Raw genomic sequence first — 27849 nt, 5'->3', positions numbered from 1 at the left:
GAGAGGGTCTTTTTAGATAAGGTGGCTTGAGGGCGGGGCAACTTTGTACCCAGTGTGAGCCTGCCTTCCCTTCAGGAAACAGCCGCCTTTGTGCCCACGAGGACCAGCCATCATAACCATAATAATAATGCAAAGCAAGCATTGGAATATGCCCCATTTTACAAATCGCTTTTATTTACAGTATGTCACTATCCACCCCGCTGGGTGGGTATTATCATCTCTACTTTATAGCTTAGCAAACTGAGGCCACAAACTGTGAAGTAACTTGCCCAGTTGTCAGTGGCAGAGCCAGGAAGCCAACCCACCTGGAACTGCAAGTTCCCTTACTTTTCCCCCTGCCCACACCGCGTGCCGCTAAAATATTTTTAAACTGTGACTTTGGAGTAAACAACTTTCTTTTTGCTTCCAAAGTCCAAGCTGGACCAAGCCTCATGCTGCTCTCCGGCCCTCCCCACACGACGACAACAGTATGTAGTTGTGTGCTTTTCAGCAAGTTACTCGACCTTCCTGGGTCTGTTACCTTATCCCCGTAAAGTGGGGCACATACATAAAAAGAAACGAAATTGAGTTATTTGTAGTGAGGTAGATGGACCTAGAGTCTGTCACACAGAGTGAAGTAAGTCAGGAAGAGGAAAACAAAAACCGTATGCTAACACACATATATGGAATCTAAAAAAGAAAAAAAATGGTTCTGACTTGAAACTAGGAGCAGGACAGGAATAAAGATGCAGACGTAGAGAATGGACTTGAGGACACGGGGAGGGGGAAGGGTAAGCTGGGACGAAGTGAGAGAGTGGCATGGACATATATACACTACCAAATGTAAAATAGCCAGTGGGGAGCAGCTGCATAGCACAGGGAGATCAGCTCGGTGCTCTGTGACCACCTAGAGGGGTGGGATAGGGAGGGTGGGAGGGAGACGCAAGAGGGAAGAAATATGGGGACATACGTATATGTATAACTGATTCACTTTATTATAAAGCAGAAACTAACACACCATTTTAAAGCAATTATACTCCAATAAAGATGTTTTAAAAAAACAAAACAAAAAAAACCAAAAAGAATATATATATTGGACATGCCTATATTTGCATAAAACACCTTTGGAAACATACACAAGAAACTGGGACACCTCAGTTCCCTCCAAGCAGGGGAACCAGGTGGCAGGTGGCAGGGGAGCACGGAAGACTTGCACTGTGTTCCTTTGTGTACCTTTTGAGTTTGTGACTGTATTACCTGATCAAAAAAAGTAAATAAATATATTTTTTGAAAGCCAATGGAAAAATCCCAAGCCAGTTTCCCTTTGGGGAGGTGGATCTGCCTCGGTGGCCTTCAGTGTGAGTTGTCACAGAAAGAGGGGTATATTTCCAATTCTGTATTTAAAAGACTCTTTCTAAGGCAGAAAAACTTCTTTATAAGAAAATCAACTATTGTCATTCAACAAAAAAGGAAGGAGGAGGAAGAGGAGGAAGAGAAAGAAGAAAAGCAAGCAGCCATCAGGCCGAGCAGGTTTTGACATCTCTAAGCCCCTGCACGGCAAGCTCCAGCAGCTCCTCCTGCCCTGCCTTTGCTAAGGACGAGTCTCCAAACCTGCTCAGTGCTGGACCCCAAGCTGACCAGCAGCACAGATGCACTTCGGCCTCAGACTGTCTGGGTCTGACTCCCCTCCCCTCATAGCTATTATCAGATTCTCAACACTCAAAGGGGTTTTCATGATTCCCCCAAAGGATGAGAGCTACAAATGTAGAGGTAAAGACAGACATATATAGAGCCTTCGAGGATGGGGGCCTTCTAAGACCCTCACCTTTTAGGGTCTCTGCACAGGCTAGTACTTCCACCTGGAATGCTCAGATCTTCCCCAGACTGGCTCCTTCTAGCCATGCCATCTAAAGTAGCCACCTTGCTCTCTTTATTCCAAAACACCATTTATTTTTATACCATTCATCATTATCTTATTCATTTTTATTCCTACACACATACACACACACACAACCCCTAGGAGGGTGGGAATTTGGGCAGTTTCATTGTTGTACCCCAGTGCCTGGCATGGTACCTGGCACCTGTAATTCTCCATACATACCTATGGAATGGTGGAACTACACACTCAGACAAAGCAACGCCTCACGTTCTGGGTATTATGGGACACAGAAGTGGGACAGGCAATCTAGACTGGGGGCAGACATTCCTGGCAAAGGCACATGAAATTTAGGGAAGTGACAAGCAGTTTGGTGTTGCTGGAACACAGAATATTAGACAGTATTCAAGCAAACCAGCTATAAAAAGATATTTTTCAGACAATAGGACAAATTTGGACAGGGACTAGGTGATGTTAAGAAATTACTGATAATTTTGTTAAGTATGATAACAGCATGGTAGTTATATATTTATCTAAGTCCTCAGTTGTTAAAGATACAAAGTGAAGTATTTACAGGTGAAACAATATATCTGGGGTTTATTTTAAAATACTCCAGAGGGGGAAAGTGTATGGGGGAAGTGGCAGTGGGTGGTGGGTGGAGATAACTGAAACAAAATTTGAAAAATGTTGATCATTGTTGAAGCTGGTTTGACGGACAAATGAAGGTTGAATGTACTATTCTCTCTACTTTTGTGTGCTTTTAAATTTCCATAAGAAAAAGCTGTGATATATATTAGTGAATTACAGGAAGAACAATAGCAGGGGCCAGATCACAAAGGGCTTCCTGTGCCAGGTAGAGGAGGCTAGACTTGATCCTGCAGGTAAGGAGCCATCAAAGACTTTTTAGCCAAAGAGTGGCTTGATCAGATTTGCATTTTAAAAACGTTGCTGTAGCCACTGGGACAACAGAAATGAGCCTGCTGAGGCCCAGCTCCAAAGTGGCTGAGAAGCCTCTGTTTACTCCTGATGGAATGAGTCCTAGTGCCTTCCTCTCTCAGCCTGCCCACAGTGCCTTTCTTACTTGGTGAGGGGGGGATGGGGGGAGTGTAATGGAAAGACTTTATTTTTTTTTTTGCAATAGATGCTTGAAGTAAAAACATTCAAACAATAAGATAATGGTTCCCGCATAACCCCATACCTCAGCAATCACCACAGTTAGCAGTTTGGTGTTTATATCTCCAGACTTTTTTCATTTATTTCATAAATTTTTACTGAGCACCTACTATGTACCATGCAGCATGCCAGGCACTGGGGTTATATCTGTGGACAAAACAGACAACAATCCCTGACCCTAGGGAGCTGGCATTATGCATACATGACCATTTGACTTTTTTTTTTTACATGAATGAAATCATCCTTTCTGGTAACCTGATTTTTCTCACTTTGTTATATGCCATGGACAGCTTTCCATATCAGTCCACAAAGAACTACCATATTATCTTTTATGACATATTTCAGACATACCAAAAAATCTGGATACCATAAAGTGGTCACATTATATGGATGCTCCAAAATTTGTTTAACTTGTCCCCTAATGCTGAACATTCAGAATGCTCTCATTTTTCCTTACAAATAAAAACACTACACAACAAAAAACTACTAGAGCTAATAAACAAATTCAGCAAAGTTGCAGGGTACAAGGTAAACAAGCAAAAATCAGTATGTTTCTATATCCATGAACAACCTGAAAAGGAAATTAAGAAAATTCTATTTACAATAGCATCCAAAAGAATAAAATAGTTAGAAATAAACCTAGCCAAAGAGGTGAAAGACTTGTATATTGAAAACTACAAAATGTTCCTGAAAGAAAATGACACAAGTAAATGAAAGACATATGTGCTCATATTGGAAGACTTAATTTTGCTACAGTGTCGCTACTACCTAGAGTTATCCACAGATTCAATGTAATCCCAATGACTTTTTTGCAGAAATAGAAAAATCCATCCTGAAATTTATATGGAATCTCAAGCGACGACAAATAGCCAAAACAATCTTGAAAAAGAAGAACAAAGTTGGGGCGTCCCTGGTGGCACAGTGGTTAAGAATCCGTCTGCCAATGCAGGGGACATGGGTTCGAGCCCTTGTCCGGGAAGATCCCACATGCCGCAGAGCAACTAAGCCCATGCGCCACAACTACCGAGCCCGCATACCACAACTACTGAAGCCCTCGTGCCTAGAGCCCGTGCTCCACAACAAGAGAAGCCACCGTCGCAGTGGTTGGGAATCTGCCTGCCAATGCAGGGCGCACGGGTTCGAGACCTGGTCTGGGAAGATCCCACATGCCACAGAGCAGCTAGGCCCGTGAGCCACAACTGCTGAGCCTGCGCGTCTGGAGCCTGTGCTCCGCAACAGGGGAGGCCACGATAGTGAGAGGCCCGCGCACCGCGATGAAGAGTGGCCCCCGCTCACCGCAACTAGAGAAAGCCCTCGCACAGAAACGAAGACCCAACACAGCCAAAATAAATAAATAAATAGCGTTCCCTTTAAAAAAAAAAAGAGTAAACAAACATTTAAAAAAAAAAAAGAGAAGCCACCGCAATGAGAAGCCAGTGCACCACAACGAAGAGTAGCCCCCGCTTACCACAACTAGAGAAAGCCCACGCACAGCAGCAAACACCCAACGCAGCCAAAGATAAAAATGGCCTACAGACACATGAAAGAATGCTCAACATCATTAATCATTAGAGAAATGCAAATCAAAACTACAATGAGATATCATCTCACACCGGTCAGAATGGCCATCATCAAAAAATCTAGAAACAATAAATGCTGGAGAGGGTGTGGAGGAAAGGGAACACTCTTGCACTGTTGGTGGGAATGTAAATTGATACAGCCACTATGGAGAACAGTATGGAGGTTCCTTAAAAAACTACAAATAGAACTACCATAGGACCCAGCAATCCCACTACTGGGCATATACCCTGAGAAAACCATAGGTCAAAAAGAGTCATGTACCAAAATGTTCATTGCAGCTCTATTTACAATAGCCAGGACATGGAAGCAACCTAAATGTCCATCGACAGATGAATGGATAAAGAAGATGTGGCACATATATACAATGGAATATTACTCAGCCATAAAAAGAAATGAAATGGAGGTATTTGTAATGAGGTGGATGGAGTTAGAGTCTGTCATACAGAGTGAAGTAAGTCAGAAAGAGAAAAACAAATACAGTATGCTAACACATATATACGGAATCTAAGGGAAAAAAAAAAAGGCCATGAAGAACCTAGTGGCAAGATGGGAATAAAGACACAGACCTACTAGAGAATGGACTTGAGGATATGGGGAGGGGGTGGGGTGAGATGTGACAGGGTAAGAGAGTGTCATGGACATATATACACTACCAAATGTAAAATAGATAGCTAGTGGGAAGCAGCCGCATAGCACAGGGAGATCAGCTCGGTGCTTTGTGACCACCTAGAGGGGTGGGATGGGGAGGGTGGGAGGGAGGGAGATGCAAGAGGGAAGAGAAATGGGAACATATTGTATATGTATAACTGATTCACTTTGTTATAAAGCAGAAGCTAACACACCATTGTAAGGCAATTATACTTCAATAAAGATGTTAAAAAAAATTAATTAATTAATTAATAAAAAAAGAACAGGACTCATTGTTCCTGATTTGAAAGCTTACTACAAAGCTACAGTAATCAAAACAGTACGTTAATGGCACAAGTATAGACATACAGACCAATGGAACAGAATTGAGAGTAGAGAAATAAACCCACACATTTATGGCCAACTGATTTTGGACAAAGGTGCCAAATCTATTCAATGGGAAAAGAATAGTCTCTTCAACAAAGGGTACTGCAAAAAATAAAAAAAATAAAAAAATAAACCACAAAGTTGGACCTCTACCTCACACCATAAATAAAGATCAACTCCAAGTGGATCATAGGGGACTTCCCTGGTCGTGCAGTGGTTGGGAATCCGCCTGCCAATTCAGGGGACACGGGCTCGATCCCTGGTCCGAGAGGATCCCACATGCCACGGAGCAACTAAGCCCGTGCACCACAACTACTTAGCCTGTGCTCTAGAGCCCGCGAGCCACAACTGCTGAAGCCTGTACGCCTGGAGCCCGTGCTCTGCAACAAGAGAGGCCACCGCAGTGAGAAGTCCGCACACCACAATGAAGAGTAGCCCCCGCTCGCAGCAACTAGAGAAAACCCACGAGCAGTGACGAAGACCCAACACAGCCATAAAAAAATAAATAAATTTATTTTTTTAAAAAGAGTGGATCATAGACCTAAATGTAAGAGCTAAAACCATGAAACTCTTTGAAGAAAACATAGGGGTAAGTCTTCATGACCTTGGGTTTGGCAATGGATTCTTAGCTATGACACCAAATGCAGAAGCAGCAAGAGGAAAAATAGATAAATTGGACTTCCTCGAAATTAAATACTTTTGCTGCCACTAAGGACATTATCAAGAAAGTGAGAAGACAACCCACAGAATGGGTTAAGATATTTGCAAATCATATATCTGATAAAGATCTAGTATCCAGAATGTATAAAAAACTCAGCAGCAAAAAGACACACAACCCAGTTTAAAAATGGGCAAATAACTTGTTTAACCATTTCTCCAAAGAAGACACAAAAATGGACAATGAGCAGATGAAAAGATGTTCAACATCATTAATCATTAGGGAAATGCAAATCGAAACCACAATGAGTTGCCAGTTTATTCCTATTTGGATGGTTATAATAAAAATAAAACAGAAAATAAAAAGAGTCTATGAAGATATGGAGAAATTGGAACCCTCATATATTGCTATGGGAATGCAAAATGGTGCAGCCATTGTGGAAAACTGTTTGGCAGTCCCTCAACAAGTTAAACATAGAATTACCATATGACCCACCAATTCTAGTCCTAGGTATATGCCCCAAAAGAATTGAAAATGGATGTTCAAATACTTGTACATGAATATTCATAGCAGCACTCTTCATAATAGCCAAAAGGTGGAAACGACTAAAGTGTCCATCAATGGATGAATGAATGAAAAAATTGTGGCATATGCATACAGTGGAATATTATTCAGCTGTAAAAAAGGAATGAAGCACAGATACATGTTACAGTACTCGAAAACATCATGCTAAGTGAAAGAAGCCAGACACCAAAAGTTGCATAGTGTTATGATTCCATTTATATGAACCATCCAGAATAAGCAAAAGCATAAAGACAGAAAGCAGACTGGTTGTTGTCTGGGCAGAGGGGGAAATGGGGAGTAACTGTTTAATGGGCATGGATTTTATTTTGAGGTAATAAAAGTGTTTTGAAACTAGGCAGAGGTGGTGATTGCACAACATTGTGAATATACCAAATGCCATTGATTTATTGACTTTAAAATGGCTAATTTTATGTTATGTGAATTTTGCCTCAAAGAAAAATTATTGCAATGAAGATCGTCTCACTTACACCCTTGCACATTTGTTGTATTATTTCCTTATGATATCTTTGTTGAAATGGAACTGCTGGATCAAAGGGCGTGGACATTAAAAACAAACAAACAAAAGAGATGATGGATTTTGATCCCCAGAAGTGTTCATTGTTTGAATTTTGGTTGCTGTGATTTTATTAGTGAGATTGGACAAGTTTTTATATGCTTAGCAGTAAGTTAGTAACTATCTGTCTCTTCCATTACACTCAAGACCTTTCCCACCTGTTCATGTCAGCACTCCTGACTGGCACATAGTAGGACTTTAGTCGTAGTGGTGAGGAGCTGAAGGGAAAGCAGTGACTGTCAGCTCTTCCTGGTTCCCCCAGGGGCCAAGGCTAGCTCTCGACATCCAGTGCAGTTCTAACACACATTCCCCCAGAAGTCACCTAAACGCTGTTGGGATTCACACTGTGAGTGGCATGGAGGGCATGGGTTTGTATTAGTTGGAAATGGAGATAAAGATAGAATAAGGGTGAGAATGAGGGTTAAACTGGGAGGTGGGAATAATGTTTACATGTGTCTGTGAATGGAGACAAACAGAAGAGAAACCACGAAATCACAGCTATATACTGGGGGCGGGGGGTGGGTTTGGTGGTGGAGAGGGACAACTTCTCCAGTCTTCCCTGGCTGGCTTCTCTGCCAGGCTTGTGGATGCTGCCCTGAAGCTTTCCTGCCAGGCTGGACTTCCTCCTCTGAAGGCACCTGTCAGCTCCACGGCGTGGTCCTGGGGTTACCAGCCTAGAAGGCGGGAGAGAGAGAGGGGCAAATGCCATCCTTCCAACCCTATCCACTCTGTCCCTGAGTTACTGGGCTCTCCTCTACCAGCCTTCATCTGATTTTCACTCATATTTTTTTCTCCTTTGAGGAATATTCTGCAGAATCTGTTTCATATTCCACTCCTGAGCCCATTTGGCTAATCTCTGCCCCATCTCACTTCTGACTCTCCTGCAACTTCTCTCTCCCACACCCAGAAGCTGGACTCTCCGGCTCAGCCATTCCTTCATTCAACAGATATTTATTGATAGCCTGCTATGTGCCAGGCAGTATACTAGTCATCAGAGATACAGAAGTGAACAAAACACAAAAATCCCTACCCTTGTGGAATGTGCATTGTAGCTGCACAGACAGAACAAATATAATATGGCAAGTGGTGATGAGTCCTATGGAGAAAAATAAAGCAAGGTAAGAGTTGAGAGTGACAGGATTACTGTTTTAGATAGGGTGCCCAGGGAAGGCCCATTTGAAGAGGTGACATTGAGCCAAGACCTGGATGCAGTGAGGTGACAAACCATGTGGCTCGCTTGTAAAGTGTTCCAGGCAGAGGGAACAGCAAATGCAAAGTGCCTAAGACAGGAACCACCCTGTCACATGTGAAAAACATCAAGGCTGGTGTTCCGGAAGCGAAGGGAATCGGGGGGGGGGGGGGGGGAGGAAAGAGTGCAGAGAAGTAGGAGGGCCCAGGTCCTACAGGCGCTGTAAGGACCTCGACGTTTGCCCTGGGGGAGACGGAGCGCTGTTGGAGGCTCCTGAGTAGAGAAGGACAGGATCCCTCTGGCTGCTGCGTGGAGAACAGACTGGAGGGCATGGGGGAGCAAAGAGACCAGTCAGGAAGCTGCAGCAGTGATCTAGGTAAGAGATGACAGTGGCTATATATGTATAACTGAATCACTTTGCTGTACACTTGAAATTAACACAGCACTGTAAATTAACTATACTTCAATTTTTTTTTAATTAAAAAAGAGAGGCAGAGAGAGAGATGACAGTGGCTTGGACCAGAGTGGTGGCTGTGGAAGTGGTGAGAAGTGGTTTGGCTCCTGGATGTACTTTAAAGAGACAGCTGACAATCTGCTTATCAGTTGAACATAGGGTGAGAGAGAAAGACAAGGTTTGGGGCCTGAGAAACTGAGTGAACAGAGGAGCCATTTACTGAGCTTGGGAAGCTGGTGTGGGTGGGGGGTGGGATGGGCGACGGGGGATCAAGTGCCTTATTGGCCTGAGTTCAGGAGAAAGGACTGGGATCTCTCCCGGAAGCTTAGGGCTCAGCTCGATTGCTTGCTGGTGGGGGTGGAGGGTGGATGGTGAAAGTGGAGGCAATGCACATGGTTTACTGAGTAAAACTGTACCAGGCTCCACGTATAATCTGCCCACGCCACCTTCAGTGAGCACATCAAGGCTGAATTTCTTAACGTGGCATCCTTACCGACCCCATCCTGTGCTTCTCTCCTAGCTCCCATTAATGCCTTTGCACATTCTGTCCCCAACACCTGGTGAAGGCTGGCCCTCTGCTCAGATGTCATCTCTTCTTATCTCCCGCTTGATTTGATCTGTCTGCTCTTCTATTTCCCCCACTGTATTGGGAACTCCTTGAGGGCCAAATTGGCACCATGGTCCCCTCTGAGGCCTTGGTGACCAAAACAGGGACGAGCAGGGGCTCAGCTCATGTCTGTGGCCCGAAGGAACAGCTATGTAGGAATAACAGTCAGCCCTGAGCCCACCCCAATGGGTCGGGAGGCTCGACTTCCCACACAGGCATATGTGACAATGAGGAAAACAGGGCCAAGGAGGTGAAGTCAAGCTTGGAACTGGACTTGGATTGGAAGTCTGACTCCATCCCCCAAGCAGCAGGGAACAGGGGTCAGAGAAGAGTAATTACTCACATGTGTACAGCACTTGAGAGTTTATAGCCACAGACATTATCTCATTCAACCCTGGCACAGCCTCATGAGGTAGGTATTCTTATTTCTCCCACTTTACATGGAAGGAAACTGAGGCCCAACGAGCTAAAGTCACTTGCCCAAGGTCACACAGCTAGGAAGTGGCAGCCTCAGTTCTTGAACAAAGGTCAATCTGATGGCAGAGCCCTGGGCTCTGGACCTAAGACTAGGTCATGCCTTGAGCTGGCTGGGAAGGTGACCAGTCGGGTCTGGACAGCCGTTTCCCCCTCCCTACCTGTCCCTCCTTTGTACCAAGCTGGTGGCAGTATGAATTGGCATTTACCCATCCCCTCAGACCAGGCGAGGCCAGGGCCAGGCAGCCTGGGATTCAAATGCAGCAGGGATCATCCAGAGTCGAGACTCCAAAGGTATCACTTGGTAGAAGTTTGAAGAAAATGCAAAGAGGCTATGGGAACCTTCCTTCCTCTTCCCAAGGAAGGCTTTAGGGGTGAGCCCCATCAGGCTGGCTGAGAGTCTGTCCCAGCCCAAAGCCCCTTCTTTCTGGTTGGGCGCGGGGCCCAGAGAGTTCTTGGCTGGCAGCAGCTGGGCCCTTGCACCTGTGGGTCTGGCTCCCCTGCTTCACAAACACACGCCCCCACCAAGCTCGGTGCTGCTTCCAGATGGCCGGTCACTTATGCCTTCACCCCACTTTGGGCCTTTCTCTTTCCCATTTGATTTCTTTTCCTTGCCTTGTTTTCTTCCCAGGCATTCACCCTCTTGCTCTTTTGCTCTCTCCTTCTCTCTCCGCTGAATACATTTCTTTCTGCTCAGTCTGTCTACCTCTTTTCCTCTGACTCTAACCAAGTAGCGATGCAGTGCTAGCTTCCTCCTCTGTAACAGTGTGAGGTTCAGATGAGGTCATCTTTCCAGGCCCCACTGGCTCTGACATTCAGTTTTGAGGAATGGCAAGAACCTTGGGGTGGGGGGTAGCTAGAGAGCAAAAAAGGGAGATAGAAGCAGGCAGAACTGGGTTCAAATCCCAGCATCCTCATTTGCTAGCTGTGTGACCTCAGCAAGGTTGCCTCACCTCTCTGAGCCTCCTTCTGTAAAATGGGATTGATAATAATAGCGACGACCTCAGTGGAGTAGAAGGGGCTGTGAATTGACCCTGCTCACGGGTGGGAAAGTCCTTTAGGAACTATAAGGGGCAGGTCCCAGCAGACATTACGTTACTTAGAAGGCAGTGAGGCCCACTGGTCGCTAGCAGAGGCTCTGGGGCCTGGTTTGAATCCTCAGCCCAAAAACTAACAGGGTGTAGGACATAGGCAAGCTGCCTAACATCTCTGTGCCTCAATTTTCCTATCAGAAAAATAGAGATGAGGTAATAATAGTAGTCGCCCAGCACCTCAGATTGTTGTGGGGATTCGAGGAGAGAATAAATATGGAACACTAAGAACAGTGAGGGTCTGTCGCCTAGTAAGTGCCCAAGAAACGTTACCATTGATGTTTCTCATCAGAGCTGGGAGGGATAAAACTCTCCTGAGGTGGCAATCTTAGGGGTGCTATGCCACTGCAGGAACATCAGCCATGCGCTCATCCAGGCTCATCTCTTTGCAGGGCCTCCGAATATGTTTGTTCAGATCATACGCCACACAGGGACCCCTGAAATTCAGCTTGTGTTCCTCCTGCAAAGCCGCGTGCCCTGGGGTGAGGGTTATGTAAATCCCAGAGGGAGCAGCACCTGTTTTTAATTGGTCCTCCCAGAGGAGGTGACTTTTTGTGATTGGCACAAGGAGCCTGGATGTGCTGGCTGAGGGCATTGTCTCAGTGTGGAGCCAGCAGAGGGACCTTGGGTCACTGGGCCTGTGGTCCTCTCCTCGTGGCTGGCAGCAGAGTCTGCACCCTGACCCCCTGAGCTACCTTAGGTCCTCCATCTGTCTCCAGCTCTGATTGCTGATCCCCAAAAGGATAAGCATCTGTGGCTGTGGGGATCCAGGGAAATCTTTCCAGTCCCCCAGGTTGTACATGTGAGATGCACCCTAACCACATTCACACAGCCATGTTTGTCTGAGCCAACCCCAGAGGCAATCAGGGCAACTGGTCCAAGCTGGGAGACTTCTCCATGCCAGCAGGGCTCTGACTAGAGGAAAAGTGGGGTCCATGATGGATCATGAGTGGAAGTCTGAGCTCTCAGATGCGATTGGATGTTGGGAGGCTGGGAGGGCAGGACCTCAGAGCCCAAGAGAGACAAGGGCAGGGTAGTACTCCCAGCATAGACATGAGATTGGGGGCCAAGGGGCTGCCACGTCACTTCAGGGCTCAGGTGAGGCAAGCAGTTTCAGCCTGATGCTGCAGGAATCAAGGCCAGACTAAAATGGCCTCACCTTCTGAAGGATGAAGTCAGCTGTGCTGACCTAAAAGTGGCGGGTGGCAGAAAAGAGAGAGTATACAAGGCCCCAAAGACTTGTGTTCTAGAAGCTGAAGTGAAACGAGGGAAGGCCTGGTATGTTGAGGCCCAGCCAAAATGTATTTAGCAAAGTAAGATGAGGCCCCTGTCACTCCGTGGCATGGGGAAATTTATGGACTGAGATCCCTTCACAGCGCCCTTTAGGGATTTGAAACATGTAGCACGACTGTGCTGGGCTCCAGGCGCTGCGGTGAGCAGAGGAAAGGAGCGCTGCAGTGAAGCACCGGTGTCCTGCGCCTGAGGAGAAAGCCCCTCTCTGTGCTTGCGGAGAGACGCAGGGGAACGTTCCCCCCAGTTTGGCCCAAAGTCATCCTGCCGATTGCTCTTTCTGACACAACCTCACACTTTCTTTCCAGTCCTATATTCCTGGCTGTGTGCAAGCTATTTCCACTTGGATGTTCTGCCAACAGCTTAAACTAAACATGCTTAAAGCAGAGTTTCTCTTCCCCCACGAAAACCTCACACCTTCCCAAGGCCTCCAGCTTCACTGCTGTCACCCAAACAGCCCAGGGCCTGGCTGGCCCAGCTGTGTCTCTTTCTCCCCGACACCAGCACCTTTCTCCCTCCCTGCCTTTGAACCTTGTGCTTTTCCCTAGATAATATTTTTCAGAGTCGTCTTTGCCGTCCTCGGGCTGCAGCCCTCTCCCACCCCGCACCTCGTCCCTGGAGACTCCTGCCGCAGACCCTAACTGGGCTCCCCGCTCAAGGGTCTCTCCCTCAAACTGGGCCACGAATACCCTCTGCCCCACACACATTGACCACCAACTGCAGTGGGAAAGGCCGAGCATCCGTTCTAGAAGCAAGAAGAGCATAGACACCGATAACAGAGGAGCAGGGAGCCTAGAGGGAGAGTTTGGCCTTAGGGGTGCGTCCCACCCTGTTGTGCATCCCAGCTCCGCTGCTTACTAACTTTGCAATCTTGGGCCTGTTATTTCACATCTCTGGGCTCTGTGCCTTTCTCTCTAAAATGGGGTGATAGTGCTGACTTCCTAGGCCTCTTGTGAAGTTAAATGCCGGGAGGGAGCACAGAGAAGGGGCATATACCGGAACGACATCCCCAAAGCCTGAAGTGGGCGGAGCCATGAAGGATGTGAGAGGCTGGGTGGCCGAAGCTGTTTGCATATATTTGAGGTTTTCCCATTATGTAGAAATAACAGGAAATCAAGTAGGGAATCAATTCGACTGGCCCCAGTTGTTGGCCCTTTCCAAACTTCCCCCACCCCCCTGTGTAAACAAGAAACCAAGGCTGCAATCGCTGAAGCTGACTGGAGTGCCCAAGGATGCCCTGTTATCTCCCTGCTCTCTTCTCAGTTTTCTGTTTCTCAAGGCCCTTTCCCCAGGGCTAATCTTGTTCCCTGTTCCCCTCAATCCTCCTCCTTTTTTTTTTTTTTTTTTTTTAACACAGGAGCAGAAGCGAGTGCCGGTCCAAGCCCGCTGGCCTGGGGCAGAGGAATGCGACCGCTCCCTCGGCGCGGGGCAGCCAGGCCCAGGCGCTCACTCAGGCTGGCAGCGGCAGGCGAGGCGCTGGGGAGGCTCCGGCACCTTGCTCCGAGGGGCTGGAAAGCGCTACAGACGTTAGCTCATCACTCCCTGGCAGAGGCCAACCGGTCTGCTATTCTCACTAGCATCTTCCAGATGGGGAAATGGAGGCACAACCGCACTCGGTGTGGTTGCAGACTTGCAGGATCCCAAGGGGGCTTCTGGGCAGGGTCTCCAGATGAAATAAGGGGAGAAAGGCCACCCCGACTTCCCAAATGGACTTGTAGTCCTTGAGATCCTACAGGAGAAGGAAGAATACAGGAAAGAACTGTGATCCAGACTGCAGTATCTGGAGGGGGCACGAAGGAAGGATAGGAGGGGGTGGCTAGGACTCACCATCTCCTGAGCCCCTCACACATGAAGGGGTCCCCAAACAGCTGCAGCTTCACTCACTAGCCCATTAGGAATGACTCACCACTCTTACTGCATGTACGATGTTTGCCCCACCCATTACCTCTGGAGTAAGAGACAGCAGGGATAAACTCTGCATGACCAGACACCAAAGGGTTAACTATGATGCCGGTGGGTTATGATGTTTCCCTCCTGGTGCTTTTCTGTTCTTTCCAATTTCTGTGCAGGGAACAATTATGACATTTATCGCCAGACAAAATGTTATTTTTTTAAAATTGTTATAAAGAAGCAGCAACTGGGATGTGGTGCCCCAAGTCAAGCCCACTGTCTCACTTCCCAGCTGTGTGACGGGTGGGGCAAGTGACTTCACCTCTTTAAACCTCCGGTTTTCTACAAAATGGAGATAATCAACCCCACAGGGTTGGCATAAGATTGTAAGATAATGGGTGTGAAAATGCTTTTTAAAAAGTATTTATGGAACTTTTCAAACATAATCACAAGTAAACATTATAATGAAGGCCCATGTACCCCTCTTCAACAATTATCATCTTATTTTTTTCTATATCCCCATCCACTTTTCTCCCATCCCCACTGGAATATTTTAAAGCAAATCCCAGACATGCCCTTTTTTCCCATAAATACTTCAGTATTGAATTCTTTTTTACATTTTTCATAATTAAAAGATAATACATGATAGCTGTAAAAAATTTGGAAAACGAAGAAATCGTGTATAAAAGAAAACAGTACAGCTGAAACTAACACAACATTGTAAATCAACTATACTCCAATAAAATTTTTTTTAAAAAGAGAGAAAACAAAAATAACCCATAACCCCACCACCCAGAGACAACCACATTTTGGAGTAGTCTATTATTTATTCTATGCACACCCACATATATATATACATTTTTAACAAAAGTGGGATCCTACTGTATATGCCATTTGTAAGTATTCATTTTATTTTAACTATAAAAGTAATAAAATCATATTAAAGGAAAATCATAATCCTTTACCACTTAATATAAAAACTTAATATTTTAATATATTTCCTTCCCATTTTTTTCAATTTACAGCCTTACTTTTAACACCAGTGGGATTGTACTGATTATGCACTTTTCAAATTATGAACCTGTTTTAATTGTAAGAAAATAATATAATCTTATAGCAGAAAAATAAAGGAAAAGAAAAATATCATGCATAATCCCACCACTCAATTATAATCATTGTTAACATTTTGGTGTTTTGTTTGTTTGTTTGTTTCTAGGTTTTGTTTTTTTTTCTTAAGATACTTTTTTTGGGGGGGGCACACCCCGCGGCATGTGGGATCTTAGTTCCCCAACCAGGGATCAAACCTGTGCCCCCTGCATTGGAAGCGCAGAGTCTTAACCACTGGACCACCAGGGAAGTCCCTATTTTGGTGTATATTCTTTCAATATTTTTTCTATGCACAAATAATTTTAACAATAGTAGAAGCATACTGTTTATGCAGTCCATTAACTATAAATTTATAGTTAATTATAAGAATAATATAATCGTGTTGCATAACATAGAGAAAAGAGAGAAAAAATACCTCACGATCCTACCACCCACCTGACAGTGTTGTTGTTTTCCTGACCATTGCTTCATTACCCATATTCATACATGGTTGGAAACAGTGAGTACTTAATTTTCTGTTCTTTGTGCCCTTTGCAACTTGGCATCATATTTATGCAACTTTGTACCCTGTGTCTTTTTTTTAGTTAATATTTTGTTGTGAACATTTTCCCATGAATAAAAGAGTTTTTGAAATCAGGATTTAAAAACAATTTTTTTTAGTATCAAGGTACCAAGGGACGCTCCTTCACCATGGACATTTAAATTGCTTTCCATTTTTCACTATTACAAACAATTCTGCTCCAAACATTCTTAAACAAAGACCTGTGCTTTTATGGGAGTTCCCTGGTGGCCTAGTGGTTAGGATTCCAGCCTTTCACTGCTGTGGTCCGGGGTTTGATCCCTGGTCGGGGTTTGAACTGAGATCCTGCAAGCCACGTGGCAATGTGTGCTTTTTAACTTTTCTACACACTTATTATATATGTTTCTAGAGACCACTCTGTATGCGTACGGGCTGTCCTGTAAAAAGTCATGGTCTTTTATTGCTCCCTAATTTACTCCCGTCATAAGGCTCAGACAGCCCTTGGTTCTGGAAGGTGGGATTTTGAGAACAAACCTGCATTTTCCTCTTTCTCCCCTTCCTGAGTTTATAGACCTGCTTCATCCTCTCACAGCCTGGTTTTTAAATTAGTCAGTCAGCAAGTATTATTGAACCTGAAGTGTGTAAGCTGAGGCAGGACTAGGAGGCAAAAGGAAAAGAATCAGAAGGCACAGCATTTGTGGACCACTTACTACACAGCAGGCATCAACCCAAGCTTTTCCTTTGATCCTTGCAACAAACCCACGGAGTTGCTCCCATTATAATCCCCATTTAACAGATGGGAAAACTGAGGCCTAAAGAATGAAGCCATTTGGCTTAAGATCACAGAGCTAGTAAATGGCAGAGTAGGGATTTAAACCCAGGAGGACTGACCCTTGAACCTGTACTCTTGGCCACAGTTTAGATGCCCCCTTACCCTCCCAGGCAGCAAGGTGCAGGGGTGAGGGTGAGGACTCTACAGTCAGCCTAACCTGGATTCAAACACCGGACCTCCTGGCTGTGTGAACTTGGGCAAATCTCTGGGACTCCTTTTCACCTTTGGTAAACCCTACCTCACAGGTCGTGGGAATTAAATGAGATGATGGATGGGAACATGCCAGGTCCAATGCTGGAGCACAGAAGGTTCTTGCTGGGTTATCATCCCTGTCCTCTCCTTGGTTTGCGAGCTCGCAGTCTAGTTGCCAAGTTAGAGATAAGAGTTCAGCGGAGAGCTCTGAGCTCGGCTGGAACCGACTGGGAAGTCAGTGATCCAGGGCATATTTGCAGAGAAATGCAAATGTCTCCTTTGCTCTCTCCCTGCCTCTGAGACTAACCTCCCCTTCCATCTGCCCCCCCAAAGGAAAAGGGTGGCTTTTGTGCTCTAAAGCTGAGTGCTCGTAGCCCCTCTCTTTCCTGCTCCCAAGGAGGTGGACAGTGGAGATGACAGGAAGTTACCGGTGGGGAGACCCTTTCTGGCATGTAGGCAAAGAGAAATGTGGCGGAGGGCGCTCCTTTTTCTGCCCTTCAATGGTCCGGATGGGGGAGGGGGCTGGCTGTTGAGCAACTGCTCCGGAGACACTCCAGAAGCCGAGATGAACGTATGCCTCTTTCTAACAATTGGCCTGGGAGCCATCCAATAGATGGAGGGCGGATCCGCCACCTCCCGGATCCGGAGCCTTCCGCAGAGACGCTGTCGCGGTTTCCAGACCCTCTCCCGAGCGGGGGCTGAGGGGGAGGGTAGGTCGGAGGTCCAAATTAGCAAAACACAATTCGAAAGCCCGGGGTCGCTCACGTCAGGCAAACACCAAGATGGCTTGAGGGTGTATTTCACAAGCAAACTTTGTAGGGTTTTAGGGTCCCGACAGATCCCTCCTTTTATCAGAAGGAAACTGGGCACGACCTACGATCTTTGTGCAAAGTGAGAAAGTGCAAGGATGGTGTGTAGGATGTGATTGTTACTGGGGTTTGTGTTGAGGCAGGGTGAGGGGAAGGAAGGGAGACAGGCAAGGTAGCTTCGGGGGCTGGGGAATGGGTTTACCTGGCGTCCAGAGCACTGGCCCCAGCTTCTTCCAGGCGTCAAGGAAGGGCCTTGATCTGTCCCTCTGTTTGCTCCCCATCTTTACGTCAGTAAGCCGGTCAGTCCATCAACAAACAGAACTTTGTTCAAAGAGCAAATGCAGGGCACTTTGGGGTACTAAAGAAAAAAGAATAAGAAAGAAAGAAAAGAAGAGAAAAAGTGGGAAAGAAAGAAGAAAAGGAAAAGACCTTTAGGTCTTCAAATCCAATTAAGGAGACAGAACACATACACAGTGAAAATGACTTCATGACTTTCCCTCCCCCGCTTTTTTCTTAACATCAGGACTTTTAAAAAAGAGCATGTTTTATAAACACTGTAAACTGAGTAGTTATTGCTGAAAGGGGCCAAAAAAAGAGAGTTTGGTAGAAAGGTAGTCCTGGTGGCCTTCCTGTAAGAGGCGAGATGGGAGCTTGTTGGCCAGGAGGAGCATGACTGAAATGAAGGAGAAGACCCGGGCCTCTTTTCCGAAGAGATTTGTAAGATAACATCCTAACCCGAGGAAGATGTGTTCCTAATGCAAAATATTATTCTTATTACCTGGGAATGATTATATAATGATAATAAAATAACCTGGCATACTGGGAACGCAGGAGGAGTCCCCGCGAGCCCCGGGGCAAGTTCTTCATACCCTGCTGCCTGTTCTTGGCCTTTCGGCTGTGCCTCATGAGCTGCACCTGGCCCCACGATCCGTGACATATCTCCCCGTCGCAACCAGCCAGCCTCTTTCAGCCCTGGATAACCACAAGAGAGAATCCCTCGAACCCAATCCCAGCTCAGGTCTTCGAGGGAAGCCACCGCTGCGGGACGGTTAGGCCCTCCAAGAAGCTCTGCCTGGAATCTGGCGACTTTAAGGGGAAAGGGACCCCCAGCCTTGGCCCTTCAACCAGGGAGGTGGTGCAGCCCAAAGGGAGCAGACAGACTCCGAGAAAGCCCTGTAGAAAACCCAAATCGTGCCCCCTGGGCCCCGTCCCTTGTTCTTCCTCCTCCCCTAGGTCATTTCCTGAGCCCATAGCTCTCCCCTCAACCCCCTGAAGCCCGCTCTGACCACCCTCTAGATTTAGGTCAGAAAACAGATACTAACAGCTCTCCCTCGCCTCAGCGAAATTACTAAGTGGAATTTATTGGGCAAGTCCATGCAGGGCGGTGGGGAGAGACTGTGCCCGGGGCTCGGGCCCCCGCCCGCTTTAGAAGCGCAGGCGTCGGCCGGGGGCTCGGGGCTCGGGGCGACCACGGCCTGGGCCCGCCAGCCGTACCCCGGGAGCCGTGGCCGGTCCCCGGCGCCGCCGGACCCGCGGAGCCGCTCGGACTCCGTTCCCCAGCCGGCCCTTCGCTTTCACACGATCCGCGGTGACTGCACCAGCTCGAGCGCCTTTAAAGGGCCACACACGCCAGCCGCCGCTATAAAATGTTCCCAGCGGCACAGCTGCAGAAGGGGCACCGCTGAGCTGCCGAGAAGAGGCTCGCTCCGCCTGGCTGCCTGCCCACAGCCCGCCGGAGAAGGGTCGTTCCTGGCGAGGAGGAAGAGGGCTGAGGAAGGCGCAGCACCCGCTCTGGCCCTCGGTGAGTATCCAGTTCAGATTTTGCCACCAACTCGCCCACGAGCCAGGACATGTGCTAATAATGCCCTAAGCCGGTTATAAAGACGTGGAAATTGGTGGGGGGGTAGAGAAAAAGGGGGAAAAGGGTCCGTCCTTCCTGGGATTCCTAGCCGAGGCCAGCCTGCTCCCGTGTGCGTGTGCGTCAGGGCTCTCCGGGCGGCAATGGGGGCTTGAGACCCGGTTCCCCCGCGCCAGGAAGGGAGCGCGGTGGCCGCTACCGCCACCGCCACCGCCACCGCCCCGGAGTCAGGCGCCGAAGCTGCGGGCGGGCGGGCGGGCACGGGCGCGGGCCGGGGCTGCTTGGCGCGGCACGGTGAGGTGCGGTGGCGGCGCGGCGCGGTGGTGCGGGCTTTTCCCAGGCGCCCCGGGGTCGGGTGGCACTGAGCGCGACCGGCTCGCGGCGGCGGTGGCGGCGTGCGTGCCAGGGGCTGGGGGCTCCGCCGCTGTGCCCGCGGCTCACCGGGCTCCGCGCTTCCCTCTCTCCAGGGCAGGCGGCTTCGCGGAGGTAAGCCGGGCCGCCCGGTAGGGCGGTGGGCTGGGCGGCGGGGCCGGGGACTCCAGCGGAGCGGGCGCAGGGAGCGGGCGGGGGCCAGGCGGGCCGGGGGTCTTTGGGGGACTTGTTTTCTGTTTGAAAGCTGCTCTGCTGGGGGGCGGAGGGGCCGTCGCCCGCCCGCCCGCCAGCCAGCGAACCGGTTCGCTCGCCAGCGCGCCCGCCTGCCGGCCAGCCGGGCCGAGCGCCCGCTTCTCCTGGGGAGACAGCAGCACCTTTTCTCCCCGCGCCCGCGCTTTCTCCAGCTTGGCTTCCACCGACTTTGCTAATCGCCCGGACCGCATCTGGACGCTCCGGCTCTGGGGCTGCACAAAGCTCAGGTTTCCTTCGGGGGCTGAAGGCGAGAGGGGCTTTTCGGGCCGAGTTCAGCGGAATTGAGGGATGGAAGTTAGAGAATTCGGGCAACTTGCCTCTACTGCCTGGTCGACCTCTGCTCTCCCCCACACTCACGCCCCCCCCACACACGCACACCCACGCACACACCCCTCTGCCTATAAACGCCGGCGGCAGGGCCGGGCCGCGCACGGAGTCCCTGCCTCGCCAAGCGCCGGACTTGGAGGCAGACAGACCTGGCTGCGAATCCCGGCTCCGCCACTTTCTAGCGCTGTGACCTTGGGCAAGTTACCGAACCTCTCCGAGCCTCTCACTCTTCTCGTAGCGGAGTGATAGCACTGACCACAGGCGACTTGGCTAGGGGGTAGGCTCAGCCCGCGGCCGCGTCGGGTGCTCTGCGGGCGCTCAGTAAGTGTTGATGAGGCGCGGGAGTGGCCGCAGCCGGCGCCGGAGTGCGCCCCCGCGCGCGGCAGCACCGTGGGGCCCCAAACTCGCCGCGGAGGCCGAGACCCCGGGCCCCTCCCCGCCTGTCTATCCTGTCTCCACGATCGGTTCCTGATACGGCACTCGCGGGATCGGACGCTCGGGGCTCTGGCGGCCTGGGTGCTCGCGCTCCACCGTGCAGGGATGCTCCCGGCCGCCCCCAGCTCCGGCGGCTCCACCTGGGATGTGGCGAGGAGGGCGGCCGAGCTGTCCGCAAACAACGGGCCTTTAGTTTTCAGGTGGCGAAACTGACTGGTCTGGTTAGAGCGCATCCAAGCCAAGCCGCAGTACTGTTTGGATTTTTAAATTTCTCCTGAGTGAGAAAATAGCAATCGAGATGGAGCCATCCGGTTGGTGCCATTTTAACTTTTGGTCCCCCAACAGGTCAAAGACGCGGCCTCCCTACCTGCCTCTCCCTTCTCTCTTCTTCCTCTCCCTTTCCCACCCTCATCTAGGCGGGAGGGGGCTGCCGGCCCACGGGACGGTCTATGAAGGAGGGCGGGCGGCGGGACCGGGAACTGGTGGCCCGGGCCCGCGAGGCACCGGCAGGCGAGGAGGCACTTGTTGCTCTGGGTTGCCCAGCCGTCTCTCGCAGCTGTTTCGCAGTGGTCGGCTTGAGGCTTGGAGAGAGAGCTGGGACGTTTCCGCGCTGCCAAGTTTTGCCTTCGAATGGGCTGGGTGGCAGAGGGGAGACAGAAAATCGGGGAAGCAGGGGCAAGGATTCCGATCGAGATGCGGTTGCCTCTTCAGACGGATACAACAACACTTACTGAGCGCCTATGGAGCACAGACCCAGGCCGGGGGTCGGGGCTGGTGGAGGGGGAGGCGGCGATGGGAGGCGACAGATCTGAATGGAAACGGGGTCCTGCCTAGGGGAGCTCACAGCCTGAAGGGGGAGACGTGGTAAAATGGTCTTCCCCAGGAACTGGTATCAGAACAGAGATACTTTTTTCTCTTGCGCTCTCTCTCTCTTTTTTTCCTTTTTCTTTTTTTCCTCCTCTTTCTGTTTCTTTTTGTTGTTGCTGCTGCTGTTATTATTATTATTTTTTCTTATGTACATTCGGGTACTTGGTAGCATAAAGAAAGAAGAAAGGCTGGATAGGAACAGGAAAAGATGGACATCCACCCCCCCCCGACATTTTTCTTAGGACATGAAAATTGCTTGATACTGAAGGTGCTGGGCTCTTGAAGACGACATGGATTAGATTCCTTGTCTTGTAATCACTGGCTTGAAATATTCTCTGGTTGCCTCAGAGAAGAAACAGGGCTTCAATCAAGCAGTGGTGGTGGACCCAGCAACCGATTGTTTTCTCGTGTTTTCTCCCCACCCCCTTCCTTTTTATATTTTTCTTGCCTCCCTCCCCTACAAGTAAGTTGTGCAGAGATGATAAAGAGGGGTAGTAAGTGCCCACTTTCTAGAAGGGTCTGAGCAGATTCTTAATGACCACTGAGGGGGAGGGAGGTGTCACAGAATTCTAGCCTTGTTGGAAAGATTAGAGACTTTTGAAGATGCTGAAGATTCTTTGGGCCAAGAGGTATTTATAAATATGAAATTCTACATCTCTAATTCATCATGAAGGCTAGAATATATGGGGCTTTTTAAAAAAAGCTTCTGGGAAAATAACTTTAGAGTTTTCAGAGATTGTTTATTATTATTATTTTCTGGTTTGGGGAGATTCTTTTCCCTTCATCCCCTTATCTTATCCCTTTGGCATTTGACCTAGGGGATCATTTCTTCAGGAGCCATTTGAATCATTCTAGGTATGATGATTTGGCCAGCGGTCAGATGAGGCATGTGGGCACAGGAGTGCTGGCTCCTGCTCCCAGAGCCACTGCCACCTGATGGGAAAGCTGTTGAACCTCTGTACCTCAGTTTCCCTCTGGGAAGAATTATGCCCACCTGTCACTACAGATGAGTGTGTCTGGGCTCAGAGCAGGTGTCCTGGGAAAACCAAGTGCTGCCAGGTCTGTCTTGGAGGGGGCTTGCAGTGTGGAGGAAATTGAGACATCCCTAGCTGCTCTCTGGCTACTTCAGAGCCCCCAGACTACCCTGATCAGCCCAGCTTCTCTCACACAAAACCATGGCTGAGGCAGGACTTTGGAGCCCCATGACATTTGCTTTGGGGACCTATTCCTTCTCTGGGTGGCAGCCCCCAGCTTTCTAGGTCTTCCTCGCCCTGACTCCTTCCTACTTTCTCCCAGTTCTGGTGGAGGCCTAAGTGCCTCCAATCTGAATGCCAGTGGCCCTTTGAGACAGTGTGCTACTTACTCAGGGACATTGCTGTCCTCAGAATCAGGAAGAGTGCACCCCTCTTGGGGCTCTGACATCACTGGCATGAGGAAACAGTCACATGTGTCCCCTCTTGGTGATGTGGGTAGCTGGCTGTCTGGGCAGCACCTTGCCAAATCTAGCACCTTTCCTGCCTCAGGCAAAAGTTCCAACTGGATCTCCTCCCTCTGCTCAGGTGGACTCTGGTCTTGGGTCTAACCCGTCACCATCCTTGCCTTGTAGCTGTGTGGAGTGGCCCAGCTTTGGGCTTTGCTAGTACCTGCTTGGTCAATAAAGCCTTTGCCCTTATTACCTCTTCTCCCTCACATACAGCACAACAGCTCCAGCTGGCAGCATCACCTCCCACCAATTTATCCAACTTCTGCCAAGGCTCTGAAATGCCAACTATGTCGAGGCCTGCACTTGATGTCAAGGGTGGCACCTCACCTATGAAGGAGGTAACTTTTGCCATTTTACAGACGGAGACACTGGAGCCGGAAAGAACGGGGCCGGGGCCGGGGCCGTGTGGTAGGCCCTCCTGGCTGGGGTATCTGGTGTCCTTTAGCAGACTGGAGACAGCAGGGCTTTCTTGGGAGAGAATGAAAATAGCTTCTACCTAAACATGGTCACTTCGAACCCACTAGGGGTATTGAAAGATGGCAGAGAAGGGAGCAGAGAAGCAGAATTGGAAAAGACCGCTCCATTGTCTCAATGGATTAAAGTGAGGCTGAGAAGAGGGACAAGGAGGTCCCATTTGTAGAATGGAGAGCTGAAGGCAGAGTCGGGGGATGGAGATGAAAGCAGTGAACTCATTTAGGATGGCGGGCGCCCAGCATGAGGACTTAGGCCTGAGCACAGTGCTCGGAGCCAAGGTGGCAGAAGGATACTTGAGCCTGACTCGAGCTAGGAAAGGAGCCTACCTTTCCAGGGGGCCTTCTTGCTACTTCCCCACCACTAGCCCCTGATGAAGCACTTTTTGGGCCTGATGAATGGTGAGGAACAAAGCCTGGAGCAGGGGTACCATGCTCTGCCTTTCTCTGTCTTCCAGGATGCCAACCCAGAGATGAGCTCTCTGGCCTACTCTAACCTGGCGGTGAAAGATCGCAAAGCAGTGGCCATCCTGCACTACCCCGGGGTAACCTCGAATGGAACCAAGGCCAATGGGGCTCCCGCTAGTTCCTCGGGATCTCCATCTCCAATAAGCTCTCCTACTGCCGCCCCTCCCACTAAACCCCCACCCTTCAACCTGCACCCCGCCCCTCACCTACTGGCCAGTATGCAGCTGCAGAAACTTAATAGCCAGTATCATGGGATGGCCGCCGCCACTCCAGGCCAACCTGGGGAGGCAGGGCCCCTGCCAAACTGGGGCTTCGGGGCTCAGGCGGGAGGGGCGGGGTCACTCTCTCCTTCTGCTGGTGCCCAGAGCCCTGCCATCATCGATTCAGACCCAGTGGATGAGGAGGTGCTGATGTCACTGGTGGTGGAACTGGGACTGGACCGAGCCAATGAGCTGCCGGAGCTGTGGCTGGGGCAGAATGAGTTTGACTTCACTGCAGACTTTCCATCTGGCTGCTGATGCCAACTGTTCCTAAAGATGGAGGAATAAAGCCACCAATTCTGTTGTAAATAAAAATAAAAGTTACTTACAAGAGATGGGCCAACTGGAGGTGCTCTTCATTGAGGTCTAATGGGGTGTGGCATGGTCTGACATTCTTTTAGCAATCCTGAGACCCATGGTGGGGTTGCTGGTGGATAGCTGGGAGGGAGCTGGGCTGGATGGGAGGAATGGGGAAGACCGAGGTGGGGCCGGGGGTGGGGAGGGGAGGCTCCTCACTGAATTCCTGCTGCCACTGCCATCACCACTGCCATTATATCTCCAGGAGTCCAAGTACCTAGCCTCACTGCCCTAAGACCCCAGGAACACTGTCCTATTCGAGGTTGATGACAGGGGCTGGTTGGGAGCATTCTTGGAAGAAAGACTGATCCAGACCCTTCTACAGCATCCTGGCCACTTGTGCATCCAAGTCTAAAGGGTTGCCCTAGCCACGTGGCACACACTTCACCAACTCTAAAAGGCACCCCCACCCCATCTCTGGCCCCAATCCAGATGATGCAGTAAGGCCACTCCTTGCCTTTTTGCCCTTGGGCAATTAGTATGACCCAAGAAGGATCCTATGACCTGGGAGCTCAGATTTCTCTGGAAAATTGCAAAAGCTACAGACTGTTAAACTGAAATTTTAGGTGCCTTCAAGTCCTTCAGACAGTTGCTCAAGCCCCACCTCCATGCCTGGGACATGTGTCCCCTAACTCTGGCCCACACTGTATGGGGACAGCCCACTTCTCTGGGCTGGCCTCCATTTTAGAGACACAGATCAGAGCTGGGTCGACAAGGTCAACATTTGGGGATATATCTGTTGCCCTTAGATTAACCGCTGAGGAGGCAGTTGCTTTAGAAGCATGCCAAGTGACAGGACGGTAGCATTGAACTGGATCCCAGCCTTGAGGTGGAAGGGGGCAGGTGGGGGCATGGGGCTGGTGTGGAATCCAGCCCTGTCCTCATATTGACACAACCGAAGAGCCTAGAGACTCCTCTACCCACATTTCAGACTCCCAGAGACATTCTTCCTTGGACACTGTGAAAACTAATCAGCTTTTCAGGACTAGCATGGGGCCTGTCCCCTAGAAAGTGCTTTCGAAGGAGCCCACCAAAAGAGGCAAGGCATTGGATTGAGCATTCCCTGAGCATCTGCTCTGGGCCAGGCACTCTGCTAAGTATCAGGAGCGTAAATTAAAGTTTGTACCTTTGAGGGGGTCCCCCATCTAGAAGGAGAAAGGCATCAACAAATTACAATAAAACAGTATTTCCTATAACACAGGGGGAAGGTCCTATTCGATCCCAGAAAAGGAAACAGCTCCATCTGCCTGGGAAGTCTGGGGAAAGCTTCCTCGTATTGAACTGGTTCATTTGTTTGTTTTTATATCTCACAAGTAATAAATACATGACCCAATCTTTTTGTGAAAAGTAGAAACTCTACAGATAAAGCGAAAGTACCCTTTGACCAGCTCTCTCCCTCAATCCTGATCGCCTCTTGCCCTCCACCAAGGTAGCAACTGTTTATCTGTTTGTGGTGCATCCTCGCTGGCCTTGCTCTGTGCCTTTACACAAAGACTTATCTATCCACAGAAACAATTGGGTTTAAAAACAAGACCAGAGTCAGCCAAGGAAAGAATGAGTGAGGGGTAAAGCTGTTATGTAAGTGCATGTTCATGAAAGGGGCTGTGCTAGCTACAAAACTGGAGTTTAGCAAGCAGGGTCATAGGGCCGGGACGGGGTGTGAGAGGAGGGGACTAGAAAGGAGTTTGCAAGAGGCTGGGCTCAAAGGGCCTTCTAGGCCAAGCTGGGAGCGCGCCTTTATCCTTGGTACCACCATCCCTGTGGCTTGTGGAGCCTCTGTGGAAATTTGTAGGAAAGCAAAGAATTAACCAACTTTGATTTTTAGAATGATCCTGCTGAAGGTGGATGGTTAGATTCGTCTAAGGCTGTGAACAGGGAGACATGGGGTCCTAAGGGACCTGGGGAGGCAGGGTGAGGGTGTAGGGTGGTAATCGTTTATTACTGGAGAAGGGGCATGATGTGGGGGGAGGGTGGACATCCCAGAGTACAGCTGGGGGAAGGCAGGGAAGCCTCCGCCCCTACCCCACCGTTTCATGTTCAGTCCTCTCACAACAAGACCAGGCACGTTTATTAGGTCTCCAGGAAATTCCTGAGCCAACTCCAAGCCTCACCCTGGGCCAGGTCCTAGGGACTAGGAAACAAGGTTCCCAGATACACACAGGTAAGGAATGTTGCCTACCCACAAGGAGCTTGTAGCCTGGGAGCAGGTGAGGATGTGTAAGCAAGAGTGCCTCCTAGAAGCCAAGAGCTGTGCTGCTCCCTGGGTACAAATGTGGGGGACCCTGTTCCTGTTCTCAAGGAACTCACAGTCCAGTGGCAGAGACAGCCATGGTCTCGAAGGATACATTGTATTTCCATAAGGCAGCAATTGTGGTAGGGGACTGAGGGGAGGGCATGGCCTTCAGGCACAGGGAACAGCTGGAGCACAAATTAAAAGATAAATCAGGACATGGTGTAAACCAGAACCAACCGTTAGGAAGCACATGGCTTTTTCAAGGAAGGGCAGAAAGTCCAGCAGCTTGACTTCCTTGAAGGGCAGAAGGCTGATAGAAGGTAAGTTGCAATCAGATCTTGCAGTTGCTTCTACTTTATTCCACAAGGGGAGTATCATTCCACAAACATGGACTGAGCACCTACTATATACCAGGCACACACAAAGCATCTGGGCATAGGCGACGAGCACATTGCCCTTGCTCTCATGAAGCTTGAACTTTAGCAAGGAGATCGACAACAGTCAAATAATCATGCAGATCATTAAAACCATAAATCATGAGAAGTGACAGGAAGAAAAGGTTTAGGTGCTATGAAAGAGTGCAATGGGGGATT

General features: G+C 49.2%; 1 protein-coding gene across 7 annotated transcripts; it reads left to right on the top strand.

Moving 5' to 3' along the window:
* The first annotated feature begins 19555 nt into the window (after positions 1 to 19555).
* CITED1 (Cbp/p300 interacting transactivator with Glu/Asp rich carboxy-terminal domain 1) lies at positions 19556 to 24962 on the top strand. 7 transcript variants are annotated; one of them, XM_057538358.1, is made up of 6 exons: positions 19820 to 19850; positions 20200 to 20218; positions 20509 to 20583; positions 21312 to 21429; positions 23682 to 23806; positions 24397 to 24962. In XM_057538358.1, the coding sequence occupies exons 4-6, from the start codon at positions 21417 to 21419 to the stop codon at positions 24922 to 24924; spliced, it is 666 nt and encodes a 221-aa protein (XP_057394341.1). In that variant the 5' UTR covers positions 19820 to 19850; positions 20200 to 20218; positions 20509 to 20583; positions 21312 to 21416; the 3' UTR covers positions 24925 to 24962. The 7 variants fall into 7 exon arrangements, with proteins under 7 accessions (XP_057394344.1, XP_057394340.1, XP_057394342.1 ...); XM_057538357.1 differs by lacking the exon at positions 20509 to 20583 and having other exon boundaries at positions 19767 to 20218; XM_057538359.1 differs by lacking the exon at positions 21312 to 21429 and having other exon boundaries at positions 19767 to 20218.
* Positions 24963 to 27849: the final 2887 nt, after the last annotated feature.

Source organism: Balaenoptera acutorostrata, chromosome X, assembly GCF_949987535.1.
Source record: "Balaenoptera acutorostrata chromosome X, mBalAcu1.1, whole genome shotgun sequence".
Classification (NCBI taxonomy): Eukaryota; Metazoa; Chordata; class Mammalia; order Artiodactyla; family Balaenopteridae; genus Balaenoptera; species Balaenoptera acutorostrata.
Note: the sequence above shows the minus strand (reverse complement) of the source record. Positions and strands in the feature narration are given on the sequence as shown.

Excerpts from the sequence above, each read along its gene's own strand:
- CITED1 (XM_057538356.1), top strand. The coding sequence starts at position 20,645 with ATGGAAGTTAGAGAATTCGGGCAACTTGCCTCTACTGCCTGGTCGACC. Across the intron at positions 20,880-23,681 it reads TTCTAGCGCTGTGACCTTGG|CACAACAGCTCCAGCTGGCA; the intron begins GCAAGTTACCGA and ends CCTCACATACAG. Across the intron at positions 23,807-24,396 it reads GCACCTCACCTATGAAGGAG|GATGCCAACCCAGAGATGAG; the intron begins GTAACTTTTGCC and ends TCTGTCTTCCAG.